The 18,136-nt window shown below is 43.0% G+C and overlaps 1 protein-coding gene across 2 annotated transcripts in view; it reads right to left on the bottom strand.

Moving 5' to 3' along the window:
* cers6 (ceramide synthase 6) overlaps positions 1–18,136 on the bottom strand; it is a 184,978-nt gene that overhangs the window by 78,572 nt on the left and 88,270 nt on the right. For both annotated transcript variants that reach the window (XM_039757541.1, XM_039757542.1), the window contains exon 4: positions 17,641–17,698. In XM_039757541.1, coding sequence (XP_039613475.1) covers positions 17,641–17,698 — 58 coding nt within the window. The remainder of the gene's footprint in view (positions 1–17,640; positions 17,699–18,136) is intronic.

The raw sequence follows: 18,136 nt of genomic DNA, 5'->3' as shown, positions 1-18,136 counted from the left end.
ACCTGACCTGATTTGTACAATATAAAGCATATAAGGGGAAAATAGGATCACCACCGACAAAACATTTACTAAAAAATGTTCGCTCCCCTTGTGATTTAGACATTGCGGTAATGAACTTCACTGACTGGCATCAGTATTAAAGTGATAAGAAGTGCAGGAATTGGCAGTCTCCTTGATTGGTATTGTTAATAAACTGAGCCGACCACCTCCATCTGGCATTGCGTTCAGAGGGTTAGCTTGTATTTTGCAATATTATTAGCTCCTCTACATCAGTACTGCATAAAATAAAGTTAACTGCCAGTATAAAAAAGCCACACAATGTGAAGTAAAAACTCACTGTACAAATTAAAAAAAACGCTAATCACCCATTTAAAGAGCGATCTTTTAAAAGGCTAAACAGTTACATTTACAGTAAACAAGGCGCTCCCTAACAAAGTGCTTTTAAACGCAGTGTACTGTAAACCCTCTGTCACTTAAACCTGATTGTTTTCACGCTGTGACCCACAACAAGTATGTTGTGCTTGAAAAATACAGGCAAACGAGCTTAGCGGCATTTTTGACACGAACGACGATCATCTAGAGCGTATTTTGCAAAAAAAGGATTGTCACAAAGTGGTTCCATGCATAGTATGTCCTGGAGTGGGAAAAACGTGTAATTAGTGTTTGAATGTGCCGGCTTCAGGCACAGACCCCATGGCAACAAGATGAGGCATTGGACTCGAAATCAGTCCTTAGCAGGGACTTGCCATTTAACCTCAAGGGGATCGTTTAACTAGCTGATGCCCCAACGGTTGAACTATTGCACTGTGTCTGTAAAATGCCATATGAGTTTGTAAAGAAAGATGTTATACTGTATGCAGTACTCAGACCTCTTCACTGTCTTCACACAGTTTATCGTGTTGCTTTAACTTTAAATGGACACGTTGGCCATTTTCTCCTCATCAATCTACCCTCAATAACTCACAAAGACAAAGTGAAATTATGCTTTCAGAAAAGTTTGCAAATGTACTAACCCTTAAACTGCCACATACTTAGGGGGATAATGGACCCCTGGATGCCAAATACTTTTCTGCTGCACTTTTTAAGGAAACGTCACAATTCACCAAGAAAATGTGAAATTTTAATGGAACACGTATTTTTTTCATGCAAAGAGCATAACAATTACTGCAACACTGATCATTGTACACACTACCAATGAACTGTAAAAATCATAAAAAAAAAAAAAAAAAAACTACTGCAACAATATGTACAAGGTGCAACTGACGCCATTGATGAAATTCAGTAAATCACGAGCCAACTGCACTTGAACTGGCTGCACACAGAGGTCAACGCTGACGCTTGCAGGCTAGTCTAGTGCAGAGGCTCAATCCCAGGGACAGTGATGCTGATTCGCTAAAGGGGGCGGCGGTGGCCACGAGCTGGCTGCTCAACGAATGGATGGCACTGACTGATCAGCTCCGGCGGCATGCTGGCAAATTACACTGAGAACTGACTATAGCCGATTCCGGTGGTTTAAGGGTTAAAAATCAAAAACTGAAATCTCTCACTCATAGAAGTATTCAGGCTCCTTTGCCAGCGATTCCAGCTTGAACTCTTCTTGGATAGGTTTCTACAAGCTTTGCATACCTGGACTTGGGCAGTTTATCTCAGTCTTCCTGGTTGACCCTCTTGTGTTCCATTAGATTGGATGGGAAGTGTCTGTAAACTGGCATCTTCAGGTCTCTCGACAGATGCGTCTATGGGGTCATAAGTCTGGGCCACATGAAGACAGTCAGAGACTTGGTCCAAAGCCACTCCAGCATTGTCTTGGATGTATGCTTGGTGTCATTGTCATGCTAAAATGCGAACCGTCACCCTTGCATGAGGTCACATGCACTCTGGAGCAGGTTTTCTTCAAGAACCCCTCTGTATTGGGATACATTCACCCTTCCCTCAATTCTGACCAGTTTCTCTGTCCCTGCCGCTGAGAAGTACCCCACAGTGTGATGCTGCCACCACCATGCTTCACTAGGAAGGTGAAGAGCAGTGCCTGGAGGTCTGCCCAAAGGGTTGAGTTTTCATCTCCTCCAATCAGTGAATCTTGCTCTCAAGTGTCCTTTAAACTGTCAAATGCCTTTTTCGTCAAGGGTGGCTTGTGTCTAGCACCACTCTACCATAAACAGCTAGTTGATAGAATGCTCATGAGATGGTTATCCTTTCTAACACGTCCTCCCTTTTTCAGCAGGATTTCTGAAGTTCTGTTGAGTGACCATTGGGTTCATGGCCACCTCCCTGACCAAGGTTCTGCTTGCCTGCTTACACAGTTTGGCTGGGTAGCCAACTCTCAGAAGAGTCCTGGTGGTTCCATACTTTTTCCATTTCACTATTTATAAGGCCTCTGTTCTCCTGAGAACAATCAAAGCTGTAGAAACGGTTTTATCCCCTTGGCCTGATCAACGCCTCACCATAATTTAATTGTGGAGGTCCACAGTGAGTTCCTTGGACTTCCTTGGTTTCCCTTCTGACATGCAACGTGAAATGTGAAACTTTCGATACACAGGTAGATGTCTGCCTTTCTAAACGATGTCAGTTTACCACTGGTGGGCTCCAATCACATTCTTAACACATCTCAAAGAGAATTAAAGCAAACAGGATGGACCTGAGCACAACTTTTAGCGCCACAGCAAAGGCTTCCGATACTTACATGAATGAGAGATTTCAGTTTTTGATTTTTTAGTTTATTGTCTGAAAACATGTTTTACTCTGCCATTATGGATTATTGAGTATAGACGGATGGGCATAAAAATGGCAAATGTATCCATTTAAAATGAAATCTACAACACAATAAAGTGTACGGAAAGTGAAGGGGTCTCAATACTTTCTCAGCCCACTCTGCAGTAAAGTCACAAGGCTGCTTTCTCAGCACTGGCACTGAGTGGGTCATTTAACCAATTAAGTGTTCCAACTGCAGAACTGAGCTGTACCTGTCAAATAAAGTAGCTCTCTGTAATAAGTTTATATGTTTTATAGGTCACTGTGTTCTGTGCAAAACAATATTTTATAAATCTGCTTCTTCTCACATGTACAGCTGACACAAGGCCAGATTTAGCACACAGGGGCTCATCATTTAGAACTGCTAGGCAAGCATTAGAAGACAAGAAAAGGACAACTACGAAAATGGGCATTGTATACTATTTCTGTGTGACAGAGTCAGCATGACATTGGATCTTCTTTTCCTTGTTTGGAAAGGCATGATTTACTTAAGTGGGGGCCTGCACATGGAGAAAGGGTATAAAGCCTTGGAACATTGCCCGGCACACCTTTGAAGCCGACGGACGGATGGGAGATTACATCATCCGATCCTGAAAATCCTTCCAGTGCAGCGATGAAAATGGCAGACTGTATACATCGAGCTCCCACTTCGGTTTAAAGTCTTGTCATTGGCTTCCTTCGTCTGTTATGCCGCATAAATCATCATTAAAGAAAGCTAAGTTATTTCTCCTATTTGATTTCTTACCACTGTATCACTAAGGGAGGGGTATCGCCTTTTAATGTTATATCTATACCAGTAACAGCATACTGCACGATAACGTGCAGTGAATACACTTGACTTGACCATTCCTAGTTTTCGTCCTCTTTCTCTGTATGTTTATCATTCGTTTGCTCAGAGGTTAATGCGCTTGCTGCTTCCTGAGCAGCTCTTCTCTTCTCCACCCTAGCGGCCCGCGTCTTCTCTTCTTTCGTCGGCATCTTTTCACATTAAAACTGATTAAGTTAGTTTTTGAGTTGCAATTACTTAATTTTTCACTTAAGCTGGCACTTAAGTCTTCAATCTGCCTCAAGAATGATTAGCGAAGGTGGTAGGGAATGAGAACGGCGTCCATATGCATGGGGTACACGGCCACCTTGCTGCGCGCTCCCGAGAGTTGATTCTACAATAAAATAAAATAAAAATCATCACCTGAAAGCGGATAGCAGACGTCACATAGTATGTGTGTACCAAATTTCAAGTCAATAGGTGAAACGGTTTGCAAGCTGCAGATGATTTAAAATCCTGGACAAACAAACGAACAGCCACAGTAGCGTATTATATAAGAAGATAGTTTTGGGTTACTTAAGACGTCGTAATTACAAAACGAACGTATTTCCAGGGAGCTAGCAACTCCTATAGGAAAACACTCACTGTGTAAAGGTGCTATATAAAAGAACAACGTTTCCAGTTCATTCCCCACCACTGACGTCTGTCAACTCCATAAATATGAGTCGTTTCAGTATATCACCTGTAGTCCCACCTCAATATGTGAAGAGTTTTGAGTAAAGAGAAAAGTGCTATGTGAATGTAATTATTATTATTATTATTATTATTATTATAATAATTATTATTATGTGGAATGGTGCTGGAGGAACAAGTCTGTCTGACGGCACCATGAGGATTTCATCCAGGCCATGGCTTCAGTAGACCAGCTGTTCTCCCTGTTGCAGTTGCTGGAGGCTGCATGGCCTCGTATGATAACTCAGTCCAGAAGTGTGTTGAAGGTTTGTAAAAAGCATGTGGCTGTGTTCCTCGGTATGTGTTGTGGGACTTACTGCAGGAGTATAGGATATGGGGTAACATGGCCGCTCTTGTTTGCTCTTCATTCCTTATATGAATTCTGTGAAACTTACCGTATGTCCTAATGCTTGATGTTAAGTTGAATTTGTTCAGTGTGCGTTTCGGACTTCACCAAAAGTCGCATCTTGTTATCACTCCTATTTGTGGTTTTCAAGGATAGGATATCAAGGTATGGTCGAGGATGTCCAGTTGGGTAGTCTAGGGGTAGCATTGTTTCAATAAGCATTAGTTCAATGTGACCTTTGGCCCACACTGTAGTGGCTTCGATGAGGATCACCACCTCCAAGTTGAAGGTCATGGTTCTCTCTGAAAAAAAGTGTGGATTGCTCTCTCCCGGAGTGGTGGTGGGACAACTGACCCTAGTGGAGGAGTTCAAGTATCTTGGGATCTTGTTCCCGAGTGATGGAAGAGGGGAACGTGACATCGACAAGTGGATTAGAGAGGAGGCAGCTTTCTGGGAACACTGAACTGGAGGCAATTGTGGGGAAGCTGGAGATGAATCTAAAGACAAAATTCTTGATTCACCCCTCAATCTACATCCTTGTCCTCACCAATGGTGATGAGCTGTGGGTAATGAGATTGCGACACAAATGAAATTTCTTCGCAGGTTGGCTTGCCTTTGAGCCCAGTGACAGTGTGAGAAACTCAATGAGTCAAAAAAGCCTCAGAGCAGAATTGCCGCTGCTCCCGATCGAGAGGAGCCAGTTGAGGTGGCTTGGCCATGTTGTAAGGATGCCCTGTGGGTGGCTACCAGCAGAGCTGCTCCAGGCACATCTACACTGGGCGGAGACCCTGCGGTAGACCCAGAGACAGGCTGGAGGGATTGTATCTCTCAGCTGGGTTGGGAACGCCTAGAAATTACTCCCCATGAGATGGAATCCATAGGTGGGGACAGAAAAGTCTGGGCTGACCTGCTTGGGCCTGCTGGCACTGCAACTCTCACCAGGAACAAGCAGTTAAGAAAATGAGATGAGATGAAAACTCAAATTAATGAAACCAGTTCGAGGTTGTGTGACCTGCTAGTTGCTGGTGGTGAGGATATTAGACAATAAGGCCCATGGTGGCCAGTTCAGCCATGACCTCTGACTAACTGTGTGACTCTAAGCGTGTTAAATACCCTGCTAGCACTCCATGTTTAGAAATGGGTTAAATAATGTGTCTGTATTTGCCTAGTAGTTAGGCCTGGACACCCTAAACAGAGACGATTCCCATAAAGGGAAGTTTGAGACTTCATGGGATTCTTCAGCCTGTCTTGGAAGGACAGGTTTGCTGTAGTCAATTTGATGTTGACAAGGTCACAATCAGTAAGACTCAAGGATTTTATTTCAGATGTGCTTCATGGCAGCGTGGGGCACCTCAGGCCGCTGTCCTTATTTGTTTTCCTCTTCACCTTACAAATCGATAACTTTAAGTGCAATAAACCTTCCATCCACCCACACTCATTTTCTGATGAGTCCTCAGTACTTGGCCTCAATGGCACTGAGTACAGAGAACAGATGGACCGTTTTCATTTAGTTTCGTTAGGAATCTCCACGTGGTGGAATAGATGAGCCTCAGCACAGACTAAAAGCCAGGGCACCTAAGGAGATATACGGGGGCAATGCAAGTTCTGCACATCAGGACACTTCTAATGTTTTAGGAAAATGGCTGAAGTGTTTTTTTTTTTTTAATATGTCTGTGGCTTGGAGGAAGGCGAGGAAGGCCAAGCAAAACAACTGAACTGAAGAGGCTTATTAGGAGAGCTGTAGAAGTGGGTTCAGGACGTCCTGTTATACAGTTTGAGAGCAAACAAGCCTCTTAAGTGGCTTTCTTAGATGGCCTGACTCTTGGTGTACACACTGCCATTGGATTGGTACTAAAATATTGACTTCAGGATCAATACCACCCTTCAGACCTCACTACCACTATCACAATGGGTTCAAAGCAAATAACGGATAACTCCAAACCTCCTGTGTTACTCCAGCATCCATGGTGTGCCATGCCATCGTGCCGCTTTGTGTACCACTTCCCACTTGGCAGTGTGAAGTCCTGAAAGTGTGGAAGCAACATTGGGTTTCTCTGTGAAGTCCTGATCTCTTCAAAGCAATAAGGCTGGGGAAGGTCCCCCGTGAAGTTTTCAATCTCAACGAAGCATATACTTTTGTTTCATGATGTCCACGAAATGGATGTTTTTCCACAACTGCAATAGCGAGTGTCGAGTGAAGTGGGGTGGGTGGTGGGAATGAAAGGAAAGCTGCCATTTACTTCCAGTACCTAAAGTTCCAAAATGTTGGTATCGTACTGCTTAAAATTGGGTTTTTCTGTACTTCTCAAGTACCAGTATACCATGCAACCTTAGTAAATACACAACCAATTTGTTTTATATAACGTCTGAACACAACCACAAATACACAATAAGAGTATCATCCATATATGTATACAGTGATCTCTCGCTATATTGCGCTTCGACTTTTGCGGCTTCACTCCATCGCGGATTTTATATGTAAGCATATCTAAATATAGAGATTTTCTGCTGGTTCGCGGATTTCTGTGGACAATGGGTTTTTCATTTATGGTACATGCTTCCTCAGTTGGTTTGCCCAGTTGATTTCATACTATCCAATCAGAGCACGTATTACGTATTAAGAAAAACTCCTCACAATGATATATGATATGCTTCCCATGCGGTGCTTCGCATACTTAAAAGCCCGAACAGCACCTATTGATTTTTGATTGTTTGCTTTTCTCCCTCTCTCTCTCTCTGATATTCTCTGCTCCTGACACGCACTCCTTTGAAGAAGAAGATATGTTTGCATTCTTTAAATTGTGAGACGGAACTGTCATCTCTGTCTTGTCATGGAGCACAGTTTAAACTTTTAAAAAAAAAGACAAATGTTTGTTTGCAGTGTTTTAAAGTCCCTGTCTCTACAACCTCCTGTGTTTCTGGGCAAATCTGTGACCCAAGCGTGGCAATATAAAAATAACAATATAAACGTATGGTTTTTACTTCGCGGATCTTCACCTTCCGTGGGTTCTGAAACGCAACCTCCACGATCAAGGAAGGATCACCGTATCTCTCTCTATATATATATATATAATCCAACGTCTGTCTGTCTGTATGTCTATTCGCTTTTCACGAGAGAACCACTTAACGGATTCAGATCGGGTTGTTTTCTATAATTTGCTTGAACGTTTCGGTTGATTTTGTGACTTCTCTCATTGCACTAAGCATCATAGTTCACTTGCAGATGCGATATATTCGCACTAATCTGAGACAGAAGCTGCAGGCCGAGGGGAGGAGAAAGCGTGACGTCGGGAGTGGGGAATCGGACAGGGCCCTCCTCACTGTCCTGTTTCACTAATACGCGGGCAAAGCTGTGGGGGATGGCTAGTATATATAGATATATATATTTATACTATATATACTATATATAAAATTCAATGTCTGTTTGTCTGTCCACTTTTCACAAGAGAACGTTTTTGAGAGAGAGGTCAGAGCTACGTGTGTTTTAGAGGGTAGCTGCTGATTGGCAGAGATATCAGGGCCACGTGCTCTTCTCCCCACATGGAGGACACTCTCCTGTCAGAGCTGAACACACCATGGCAATGTCTGCTCATTCCAGTAGTTCATAGCCAGTCCTACTTGTAGCCCCAGTCATTCCACATTCTTATTCGGTTGATTGATGACTCTAAATTGGCCTTGCATAAATGAGCGTGCTCTGTACATAGGGTCGTCAGGGGGAACTGCCTTGGGGGGCATCCTCACAACTTGCTCAAAGCACCTCAACTAACTCCTCTTAATGCGGAGCAGCAATGACTCTACTCTGAGGCTCTCCTGTCTCATTCTCCGGGGATAAAGGGTCCACCTCTCTGATGCCCTGTAAGTTTTAAAAAAATGAATAAACACATGAACGATAGCTTGTCATTATGTGTAACAAGGTTTGGGAATCGCTGATTTGCCCTAAATGTCAGCTCCATATTTTAAACAAAGCGGCCTGGCCATCATTTGTGAAGTGACCCCTGCAGCAGTGAGTGGTGTCAGCTCTCTGGAGTCCATCAATAAACAGACTATGCCAAGACTGGTAAAATAAATTAAAAAAAATTCCTTTTGTCTACATTCAAAAATATGTTTTAAAATAGAATGAAAATAAAAAAAAAAATAAATACTCAAAACCAGACCTGCCCAGCCTGAGATTATTAATGGCTTGTAATGTTGGCACCCGTCCCAGATAAAATGTAGAGCTCTCCATGACCTAGTTGGGAGAACGTAGGCAGAACTGGGCTTGTAAAACTTGCTCTCCTGATATATTGGACAGCACTTGTCATTTTGGGACTGATTGCAGACCCCCAGCTCCTCAGGGTGCTCCTGAGGACAGTTAATGGGATCCTTGCATCTACTGGCACTCATTAACAACAGCCTGCAATGACAGCACTAAAGATCACCGTGACCTTTACACAATAACTCGTACCAAGGATGACAGCTGTTCACAAAAATTAGGGTTTTTTTGTGCAAGCACTTAAAAGTGGTCACATCAGGTCAATGATGGATCCTATTTATTTATTTTGCTATTTCTTTCAGCAACCATATTGTGAATGAAAATATAGAGAATGACCAATAATTGAATTTCTGAGCTGAAATGTTTTATAGTATATGCTTTGTGGTTGACGGCTGGAGCTCTGGCCTGGCTGGGACACCCATGTAGTGGAAGGACTGAGGGAGAAAGCATATTCAGGGCATCACCTCCCCCCAGATGGATAGATGGCAGCCCCCCAACGGTGCCTTGGATTCCCACAGGGCTCCATGGGAGTTGGAGTTTGGCATAGCCCTGTTGGGTTCCGAGGGTGCTGCCAGGGGGTGCAGCAGGTGCTGCTGAGCCTTATATTGCAGCACTTCCACCCCACCCAGAAGAGCTGCCGGAAGAAGCTCACGGAACACCTGGAGCACTTCTGGGTGTTCTATAAAAGGAGCCAGCCATCACTTCTCCGAGAGCGAGAGTTGGGAGGTGGAGGACAAAGCTTTTCCAGGAGGAGTGGAGGCAGAAACAGGAAGAGAATGAGAAGGAGAAGAAATGAGAAAGAAAGAAGGAAAGTGTGCTTTAGTGCTGTGTACTGTGCTTTGGAACTGTGCTGGGCAGGTGGGAAACAGGGGGAGGCGTTTCCCAACAAGAAAAATAGAAAACGTGTATACTGAACTTGTGTCCTGTGTTTGTCTGTGTCGGGTTTGGGGAGCTGTGTGCCCCCTGTAGGCTACAGCTTCCATTTTCTGAACCAAATATTTCCATTATGGGGTACTGGCAATAGCTAACTTAAACTACTAGTGAAATGGACACTTGTGTATTTGAGATATGTAAAGGGGAATTTAGATGTTCATGCCAAATCCACAGAGATTGGAAACTGATCCCCGGAGATGTGAGACAGCAGCACTAACCAGTGAGCCATAACAGTAGCAGCTAATTCTATCATTCTTTCATCCCTTTTGATGGAATGGCACCCTGCCCAGGGGTTTGTTCCTGCTTTGCACTCTATGCTTGCTGGGATACCCTCCAGACCCCTGCAACCCGGATCAGGATCAGGTGAGCCTATAATATGGTATGGTATGGTGTGGTATGATGTGGTGTGGTGTGGTTTGTATTGGTATGGCATGGTATGGTATGGTATGGTGTGATTTGCATTGGTATGGTATGGTATGGTGTGGTTTGGTATGATATGGTATGGTGTGGTATGGTATGGTGTGATTTGCATTGGTATGGTATGGTGTGGTTTGGTATGGTATGATATGGTGTGGTATGGTATGGTATGGTGTGGTTTGCATTGGTTTGGTATGATATAGTATGGTGTGGTATGGTATGGTGTGGTTTGCATTGGTATGGTATGGTGCGGTATGATGTGGTGTGGTGTGGTATGATGTGGTGTGGTATGGTGTGGTTTGCATTGGTATGGTATGGTATGGCATGGTATCGTGTGGTTTGGTAAGATATGGTATGGTATGGTGTGGTGTGGTGTGGTGTGGTATGGTATGGTATGGTATGGCATGGTATCGTGTGGTTTGGTATGGTGTGGTGTGGTGTGGTGTGGTGTGGTATGGTGTGGTATGGTATGGTGTGGTGTGGTATGATATGATATGGTATGGTATGGTGTGGTTTGCATTGGTATGGTATGGTATGGTATGGTATGGCATGGTATCGTGTGGTTTGGTAAGATATGGTATGGTATGGTGTGGTAGCAGCACTAGATGCAATGCAAGAATGATGCCCCAGTCCATCTAAGGGCATGCTCACTAATACAGGAAAGGTCAGATTAAAATGCCACAGACTCCTGGGTGATGTTGCTCCTTAACAGAGAGTTCATTATATTTTTATCAATGCAGCAGGCAGACACCAGGTTCTTTAATGCAGGACATAATTTCTCACTTATGATTTCAGTCTGACACTACATTGGCCCTGCTTGAGGCCCTTGATCATTTTGACTTGCAGATACTCAATCATTTCATCGACCTGTCCCCCTTGGTCATTTCTGCATGTGGATAATCGATTGTTTAAATGACCTTTGGTGAAAAGGCCCCTTGCCGCCAGAAGCCCCTGGACGCACACCCAGAACAACCTGAGGGTAGATCCACACCATTTAACCAGATGCGTCAATCTTTAGGGGTGTGAGGTGTCAGTAGAAAGCTAGGTGATTAGAGAAGATCCATCGATAACATTGTTAAATTCTGTTTAATCTAATGGAATGATGCAAATCAGGAAGCAGCTCTTGTCAGGGCACCAGTCCATCACAGGGCTCAAGCCAAAAAATAAAAAGGGAAAAAAAAAAAACAAGTAAGAAAGCGTCTGCATAGTGATACATTCAGGTGAATTTGAGGATTTGTTTAGCTGGATTGAAAGTGCGGTTGCATATAATGTATGAATCACCTACTGGAATAGCCCAAGTCCGTCTGTCTGTCCATCCTTCCTCAAGAAACAACTCGGACCCAATTTTGTGGAGATGTGGCACACTTATTATTCGAGGACAGTTCACTTTTCATTCAGATATCTCAAACAGATTGTGCTGTACAAAGATTTAAAATTCCAAATTTCCCATTGAAAAGCATTGACAAATTTGTGAACTCGTTTAACTTAAAATGAAGAAACATTCTGTGCGACTTCAGCTAGGGATTAGTTTACTGTTCTGAATGTTACCTTGCTTGAAATTGTATATTTTGTGTATTTTCCTCTTTTACTTGTCTGATAGCCGCTTAGATGCCCAATGCAAGTGAGTTAAACGCCGGCCAGAGTAAATGTGCATGCAGACAATTCACACAGTGGCACCTTCTTCTGCTGTTTTAGATAAATTAACTACCAGAGTACAAAGAGGACACTTCCATGGAAATAAATGGAAGGGGGAAGCAATTATGTAAGCACGTATAAGACTGAATTGATTAGACAATATTATCTACAGATTATCATTGTAAAGAATTGACATTATCAACCTGCGGCTAAATGGTGTTTGAACTAATGAATAACGTGAGAAAGGTGCAGCTGCCCTAACAGATGACATAAACAGGACAGGTCTAGAAATGGATAGTGGTGTCCGAAGGTGGGGGGCTTCAGTGATTTAAGCCCCTGATCTCTGTCGGCCAGCCCCTTAACTTTCAGTCCCAGATTTATATGAACAATCAAAGCAAGACCCACACTTTTGTGCCAATTTTATATCATTTACATTCCTGTTATACAATAAATCTGTTCCTCTTCAAGTTCTTACTTATTTTTAAAATTTAACTATTTAATGTGTGTTAACTAATTAATTGCTACATGTGGGATTTATTCAGTTCATTTTCTTCTTTTCTCAGTGGAGCCACTGAGGTTCACTCTTATGGAGTCATTTGAATGTTCGTCTGTCAGTCTTGTTCTGAACTTTGATTTCATGACATTCATGTCAGACTCACTGAGGTATGGAGACCCAAACAAAGCAGACATTTTCAGAGCTGCTTGGTGAAAAGTCTCATAGTTCTCTGGCTCTACTAAGCTCCAGAAACGCTGAGAATGCTGATGAGACATTCACTGCACATTATTTTGAAGGTTCACTAATATATAATATATAAAATCCAATGTCTGTCTGTCTGTATGTCTATCCACTTTTCACTACTTAACGGATTTAGATCGGATTTTTTCTATAATTTGCTTGAACATTCCGATTGATTTTGCGACTTCTCTCATTTTGCTATGTATCATTGTTTTCTTGCAGTACAGATTTATTTGCGCGAATCTGAGAAACACGCAGCGGGCCGATGGGAGGGGCCTTCCTCACTCACTCTCCAGTTTCAAGGCGTGTTCCTTAACTCCGCTTAGATGGCGAACGAGAGAACAATTGAATTCAATGTTGCTTGATATTTAACATAAAGTGTGTGAAGGATGGCCGGCCATTTATCCCGGCCAATACCCCCAAGCCGCCAGGTGGAGCCCTCCTTGCAGCATGGAGGTCCCCAGAAGACCAGCAGGGCATCATGGACAATGGAGTTTTTATGCAAAGCCCTGCTGGATGCCGTGGGGGCCACAGGAGGGAGGTGCAGGGAGGACCGAGGGCTTCTTCGTGCCCTGTGACCCGGAGGTTCGTCATAGGAAGAGCGAAGGACTTCCGGGTTGAAGAAAAGGACTATTTACCCTGACCCGGAAGGAATAAGGACTTGTGGACTGTTGGGCAGAAACACCTCCGGGTCAGGGAGTATAAAAGGACTATGGGAACTCCCAGACAATGAGCTGAGCTGGGTGGAAGGGTGGCAACGCGTCTGGGAGCTGGAGGATTGGTTATTTGTTGTTGTTGTGATTTATATGAGTATTGTGGTGGAGAGTGTGCTTTGTGCACTTTATTATTATAATAAATAACTATTTGGACTTTTATCTGGTGTCTGACGTGTGGTCTGAGAGTACAAGGGTGCGAGAAAAACCCTAATCTGTCACAAGTGTTACTTAGGTCTTGATGAGTTTGAGTCCGGATATTCTTTTAAGTGTATGCCACATTGAAAATATAGATTGCAATTCAGATTGCGGATCGTGATATGATTTTTTGGAACGATCACTCACCCCTAATTTGACTAATCAAGTTTTCAAATTTATGTAGGATTTATTAACCCTTTGGCGAGCTACTTGGAAAGGGGTGGAGAGCTACTGGTAGATAGATAGATAGATAGATAGATAGATAGATAGATAGATAGATAGATAGATAGATAGATAGATAGATAGATAGATAGATAGATAGATAGATAGATAGATACTTTATTAATCCCAAGGGAAAATTCACATAATCCAGCAGCAGTATAATGATACAAAAAAACAATATTAAATTAAATAGTAATAAAAATGCATGTAAAAGCAGACAATAACTTTGCGTAATGTTAGCATTTACTCCCCCGGGTGGAATTGAAGAGTCGAACGTACTCCTCAATCTGTCAGTGGAGCAAGACAGTGACAAAAGCCTGTCACTGAAGCTACTCCTCTGCCTGGTTCAGTGGATGCAGTGGCTTCTTCATGATTGACGTGTTAGGGACCCCTGGCTTAAAGCTTCTGGTGATGGTAATTCCTCAATGATTCCCAAGATGGCGCTGTTTACTAACACCTCTTGCCTTCTTCCCTTTACTGACTCAATTGATTGACAGCCTTAATGCCTCTGGCGTCACTTCTGGTATCCACCCACCTGGACCCGCCTCTTCCTGCCTGGCCTGTACTTAGCTGGAAGTGTCGCTATCTTGTCTATCAGTCATTCCTGAGACTCATGTCTTTGTATCTTAACACATTTATTGCTCATGTTTTGTGTTCAATTGTATGGGGCTTTCCCGTGTGTGCCCCAACTCTTTATGACTGTTTGTGATTTTCTTACAATGCAAATGTACCTAAAAAAACAAACAAGGACAAAGACACTGAACATCAAGCGCAGAATTTGGTCCTTCATGATAGCAACTGGCAGGGCAAAATGGAAGCAGACTTTCTACCAAACTTGAAGAACCATTCAGGGGGGAAAAGTGACAGGGTGTACATGAATACAATGCTACTTGGAAACTGTAAGAAAAGTTACCAAGAGCAGAAGACCACTCAACCGGTTGAACTTGCTTGGTTAGCTCATGGACAGATGATCTTTTTAAAAACATGGCTTGTTGCTGCATACCCACCTATCAGCCACATCACTAGCACTTTGTTTCATTCCGTGTTCTTTTATTTGTCAGGATGCTAATGTCGTTATGTTGAGTCCAGGCAGCTTAAATTTCATTCCATGAAAACTTCTTAACCTTTTGTCTTGTTAGTGTCTAAACAAACCCTGCTGTATTTTGTGAATTCTATTCCACTACAGTTCTCTACATTTATTTTCTATTGTAAGATCTGTACACCTAGAAGGTGAAATAACTCGCTTGAAGGTAAGCAAGAAGTCAGTTATGGAGACTGGCCCTTCTGGTTTTACACAGCACCTTTCAACATGAACGCCCTCCAAAGTAGAGTTGCTGTTTTTACACCTGGTGCACTCTCAGCTAAAGTCCCGTACAAAAACGGTCACTTCTCTGGAAATAGATGGAAGGATAAACCAGGAGAGATCCTGCCCGTGGTGCCCGGAGAAGGCCCCGCCCATTCAGGGTGGGATGAAATAAAAAAGGGGCGTGCCCAGGGAGAAAGAGGTCTCAGTCTGGACCAAGGCACAAGCGAGTAAGGAGCTTCGGAGCTATTTTGCTGTTCTTTGAGGCAACAAGCTAACATTGTTTGTCTTAAAATTAAAAAAAAAATAAATAATAAATTAAACGAGACTAATCTGCCAGGCTGTCCCTCCAATCATTCCTCTGGACAGTGTGTATCCTTTGGACATTGACAGCATTTTAGAGTGTATCCTTCTGTCAGGGATGTCAGGGGCAACGACCCGGCCGGGACGGCGTGAGGGACTGGAAGAGGGTCAGAGCCCACCCTGGATCACGTGGGGGCCGCCTTCCTGGTTACTCTGGGGGCCACGGGTACAGGGCATGGAAGCTCCACCTTGTAGGGGCCCGTGGTCACCGCCAGGAGGCGCCCCAATGCCTTGGGGACCTGTTACCCCAGCACTTCCGCCACACCAGGAAGTGCTGGGGGGAAGACTTAGGACGGCACCCGGAGAGCTGCCGGGAGGACAACCGGCACTTGGGAATGCCGGGACTGTTTAAAAGGGGCTGTCTCCATTCATTCAGCGCTAGAGTCGGGTGGAAGTAGGACGAGGCACGAGGAGAGAGTGGAGGCGGCCTGAAGAAGAGGCATTTGTGGCCAGGACTGTGTTTGGGGTGTTTTGTGCACTAGTGGGCTGGGTCTGAGTGACCATATTTGTAATTAGTATTGTAAATAAAACGTGTGGTGGTTTGAAAAACAACTTGTCCGCCTGTCTGTGTCCGGGTTGGCTCCACACTTCGGACATTGACAGAATTTTGAATGTGTTGTCATGATTTGTGTACTGAAACAGGACAATGTTATATTGAATTATCACGTTACAGCCTTATGAACTGCTCGCTCCCAATCAAGAGACAAACACCTACTAGTGTCTTTTTTTGTTTTTCTTTGTTTGATTTGCTGTTTCTGGACAATAAAGAGGACAACCCCAGTTGGCTTCCCAAAATTTCCTTGCTGTCTTAGAAGCTGTCATTGCCACAGCATGAATCCACCTTACATATCATACAAGGAGAAGCATGAGTCTGAAGGGTGTATCATTCTGCTCCAAGAACATCTGTTCATCTAATCCTTGTTTTATGATGTCAGGGGGTAACGTTAAAGCTAATAGACTGAACATAAATGGCCGTCCTGGGACAACAGTCTGACATAATAATAGAACGAGCAAAGAAAATCCACCAACAAAGAGAAGGCTTATTTACTCCTTCATGCCCCACAGTGACACTCGCATCAAATTTGATAAGACAGATCAGCATTCACAAATTAAAAACAGTAATCTTTTATCACTAGACACTTGTTAAGAGGCAGAAACAAAATATTTCCCCGAGAGGACGAGTCATGGAGGTAGATATGGAAATGAAGCCTGCAAAAAGAAAACCCTCAAAATGAGGAAAACCTTCCTGAGATTCAGAATATGCCAAGGCAATGAGGAAAACCACAGGCTTTACAAAACAGCAAATGCAGGTACAATATGAAATAACTATTATTGTTATTGTTAATAATAATATTAATAATATACAGGGTGGCGCAGGGAAAAGGGAAATTTTGGAACTAGGTGTTGGCAACCCAGGGGCATCGCCAGTTGTTTGGGACCAATGTGACCTTGTTTAGGACCCCCTTGGCATTAGTCACAATGGAGCAGTGGAGTGGTGCGCAAAGAGCGTTCACTGTGAAAGCCTTTTATAAGAACGGTGACTGCTGCACAAAGGGAATTTCAGCGTCATTGCCAGTTAGGACATCATTATCGTGTCCAGTCAGCTCATGCGATTACAACATGGGTGCGGAATTACTAAGAAACGAGTTCAGTCTTAATAAAGAAGTCCCCAGGTGGAGCCACTTCTCATTGTGACCGTCAGTTGATGGTAACTATTTGACGATTATTTGGAAGGCGCGTCATTTCATGCAACGGTGACATCCCCAGATCTCACTGTTTGTCATATTTTTTCTGTGGGACATGTTAAAAGCCAAGTGTACTGCACACGTCCTGCAGCCATTGCTGAACTGAAAAGGAGGATTGAAGAGAAAATCTCTGGCATTCCACTTGACATGTTAAGTCGAGAATTGTAGACCTGCAGAGTTTCCACAGCAGGCTGTCAGAATGTGTACAGAGAAATGGACAACACCTTCCTGATGTTTTCTTCAAAATATTGAATGAATATTGATTACCATAATTAATCGCATATCCTGTACAATAAATTTCATCATTAAATGTATTTTGTTTATACATACATTGAATGTCCACTGAAAATTTCCCATTTCCCTGCACCACCCAGCACTTTGTAATTCCCTGACTATTGAACAATAAGACTAATTGGGTCCGGTGGGTTCCCAATATAAAGCAACAAGCACAAACTGAGAAACAAAAAGAAAAAATGATAATAATGTGAATTGAAAAACTTTATAATTCATGTTATTATGAAAGCTTACCTTTTTAAGGAACCGGACCCCATATGTGAATATATAGAGATAAAACGTGAACCTCCACCTGCACACAAAAAGATTGAGAAGAAAAATAAGAAAACATTTTTCTAATTTGTAACTATATCTGATAGAATGCTGAGATTGTCACCAAACAAATGGGCTTTTATCAAAAAAGGTTTTTAAAGATAATTTCCTCTAGTCACCTCTGTGAATCGTTTTTCCCTCTTAAGAGGTATCTGGTTTGAACACAAGCTCTCATGTGCAGTAGCTTTCTAAAACTGTAAAACACAGCACAAGTGTGAGATTGTTAAAAAAGAAAAAAAAAGAAAACAGCACCATAAACCAAATCAGTCTCAACGAAGCAAACATTTTTCACATTTTGCCATTCCTCCTTTCTTTCTTTCTTTCTTTCTTTCTTTCCAGGTGGAGTATCACCACGACTGCTGAAGGCCTGTGCATTGGAGCTGGGGAGTCCTCTACAGCGCATCTTCAACCTGAGCCT

Source organism: Polypterus senegalus, chromosome 6 (genome assembly GCF_016835505.1).
Source record: "Polypterus senegalus isolate Bchr_013 chromosome 6, ASM1683550v1, whole genome shotgun sequence".
NCBI lineage: Eukaryota > Metazoa > Chordata > Cladistia > Polypteriformes > Polypteridae > Polypterus > Polypterus senegalus.
This window is presented reverse-complemented; position numbering and strand designations above follow the sequence as displayed.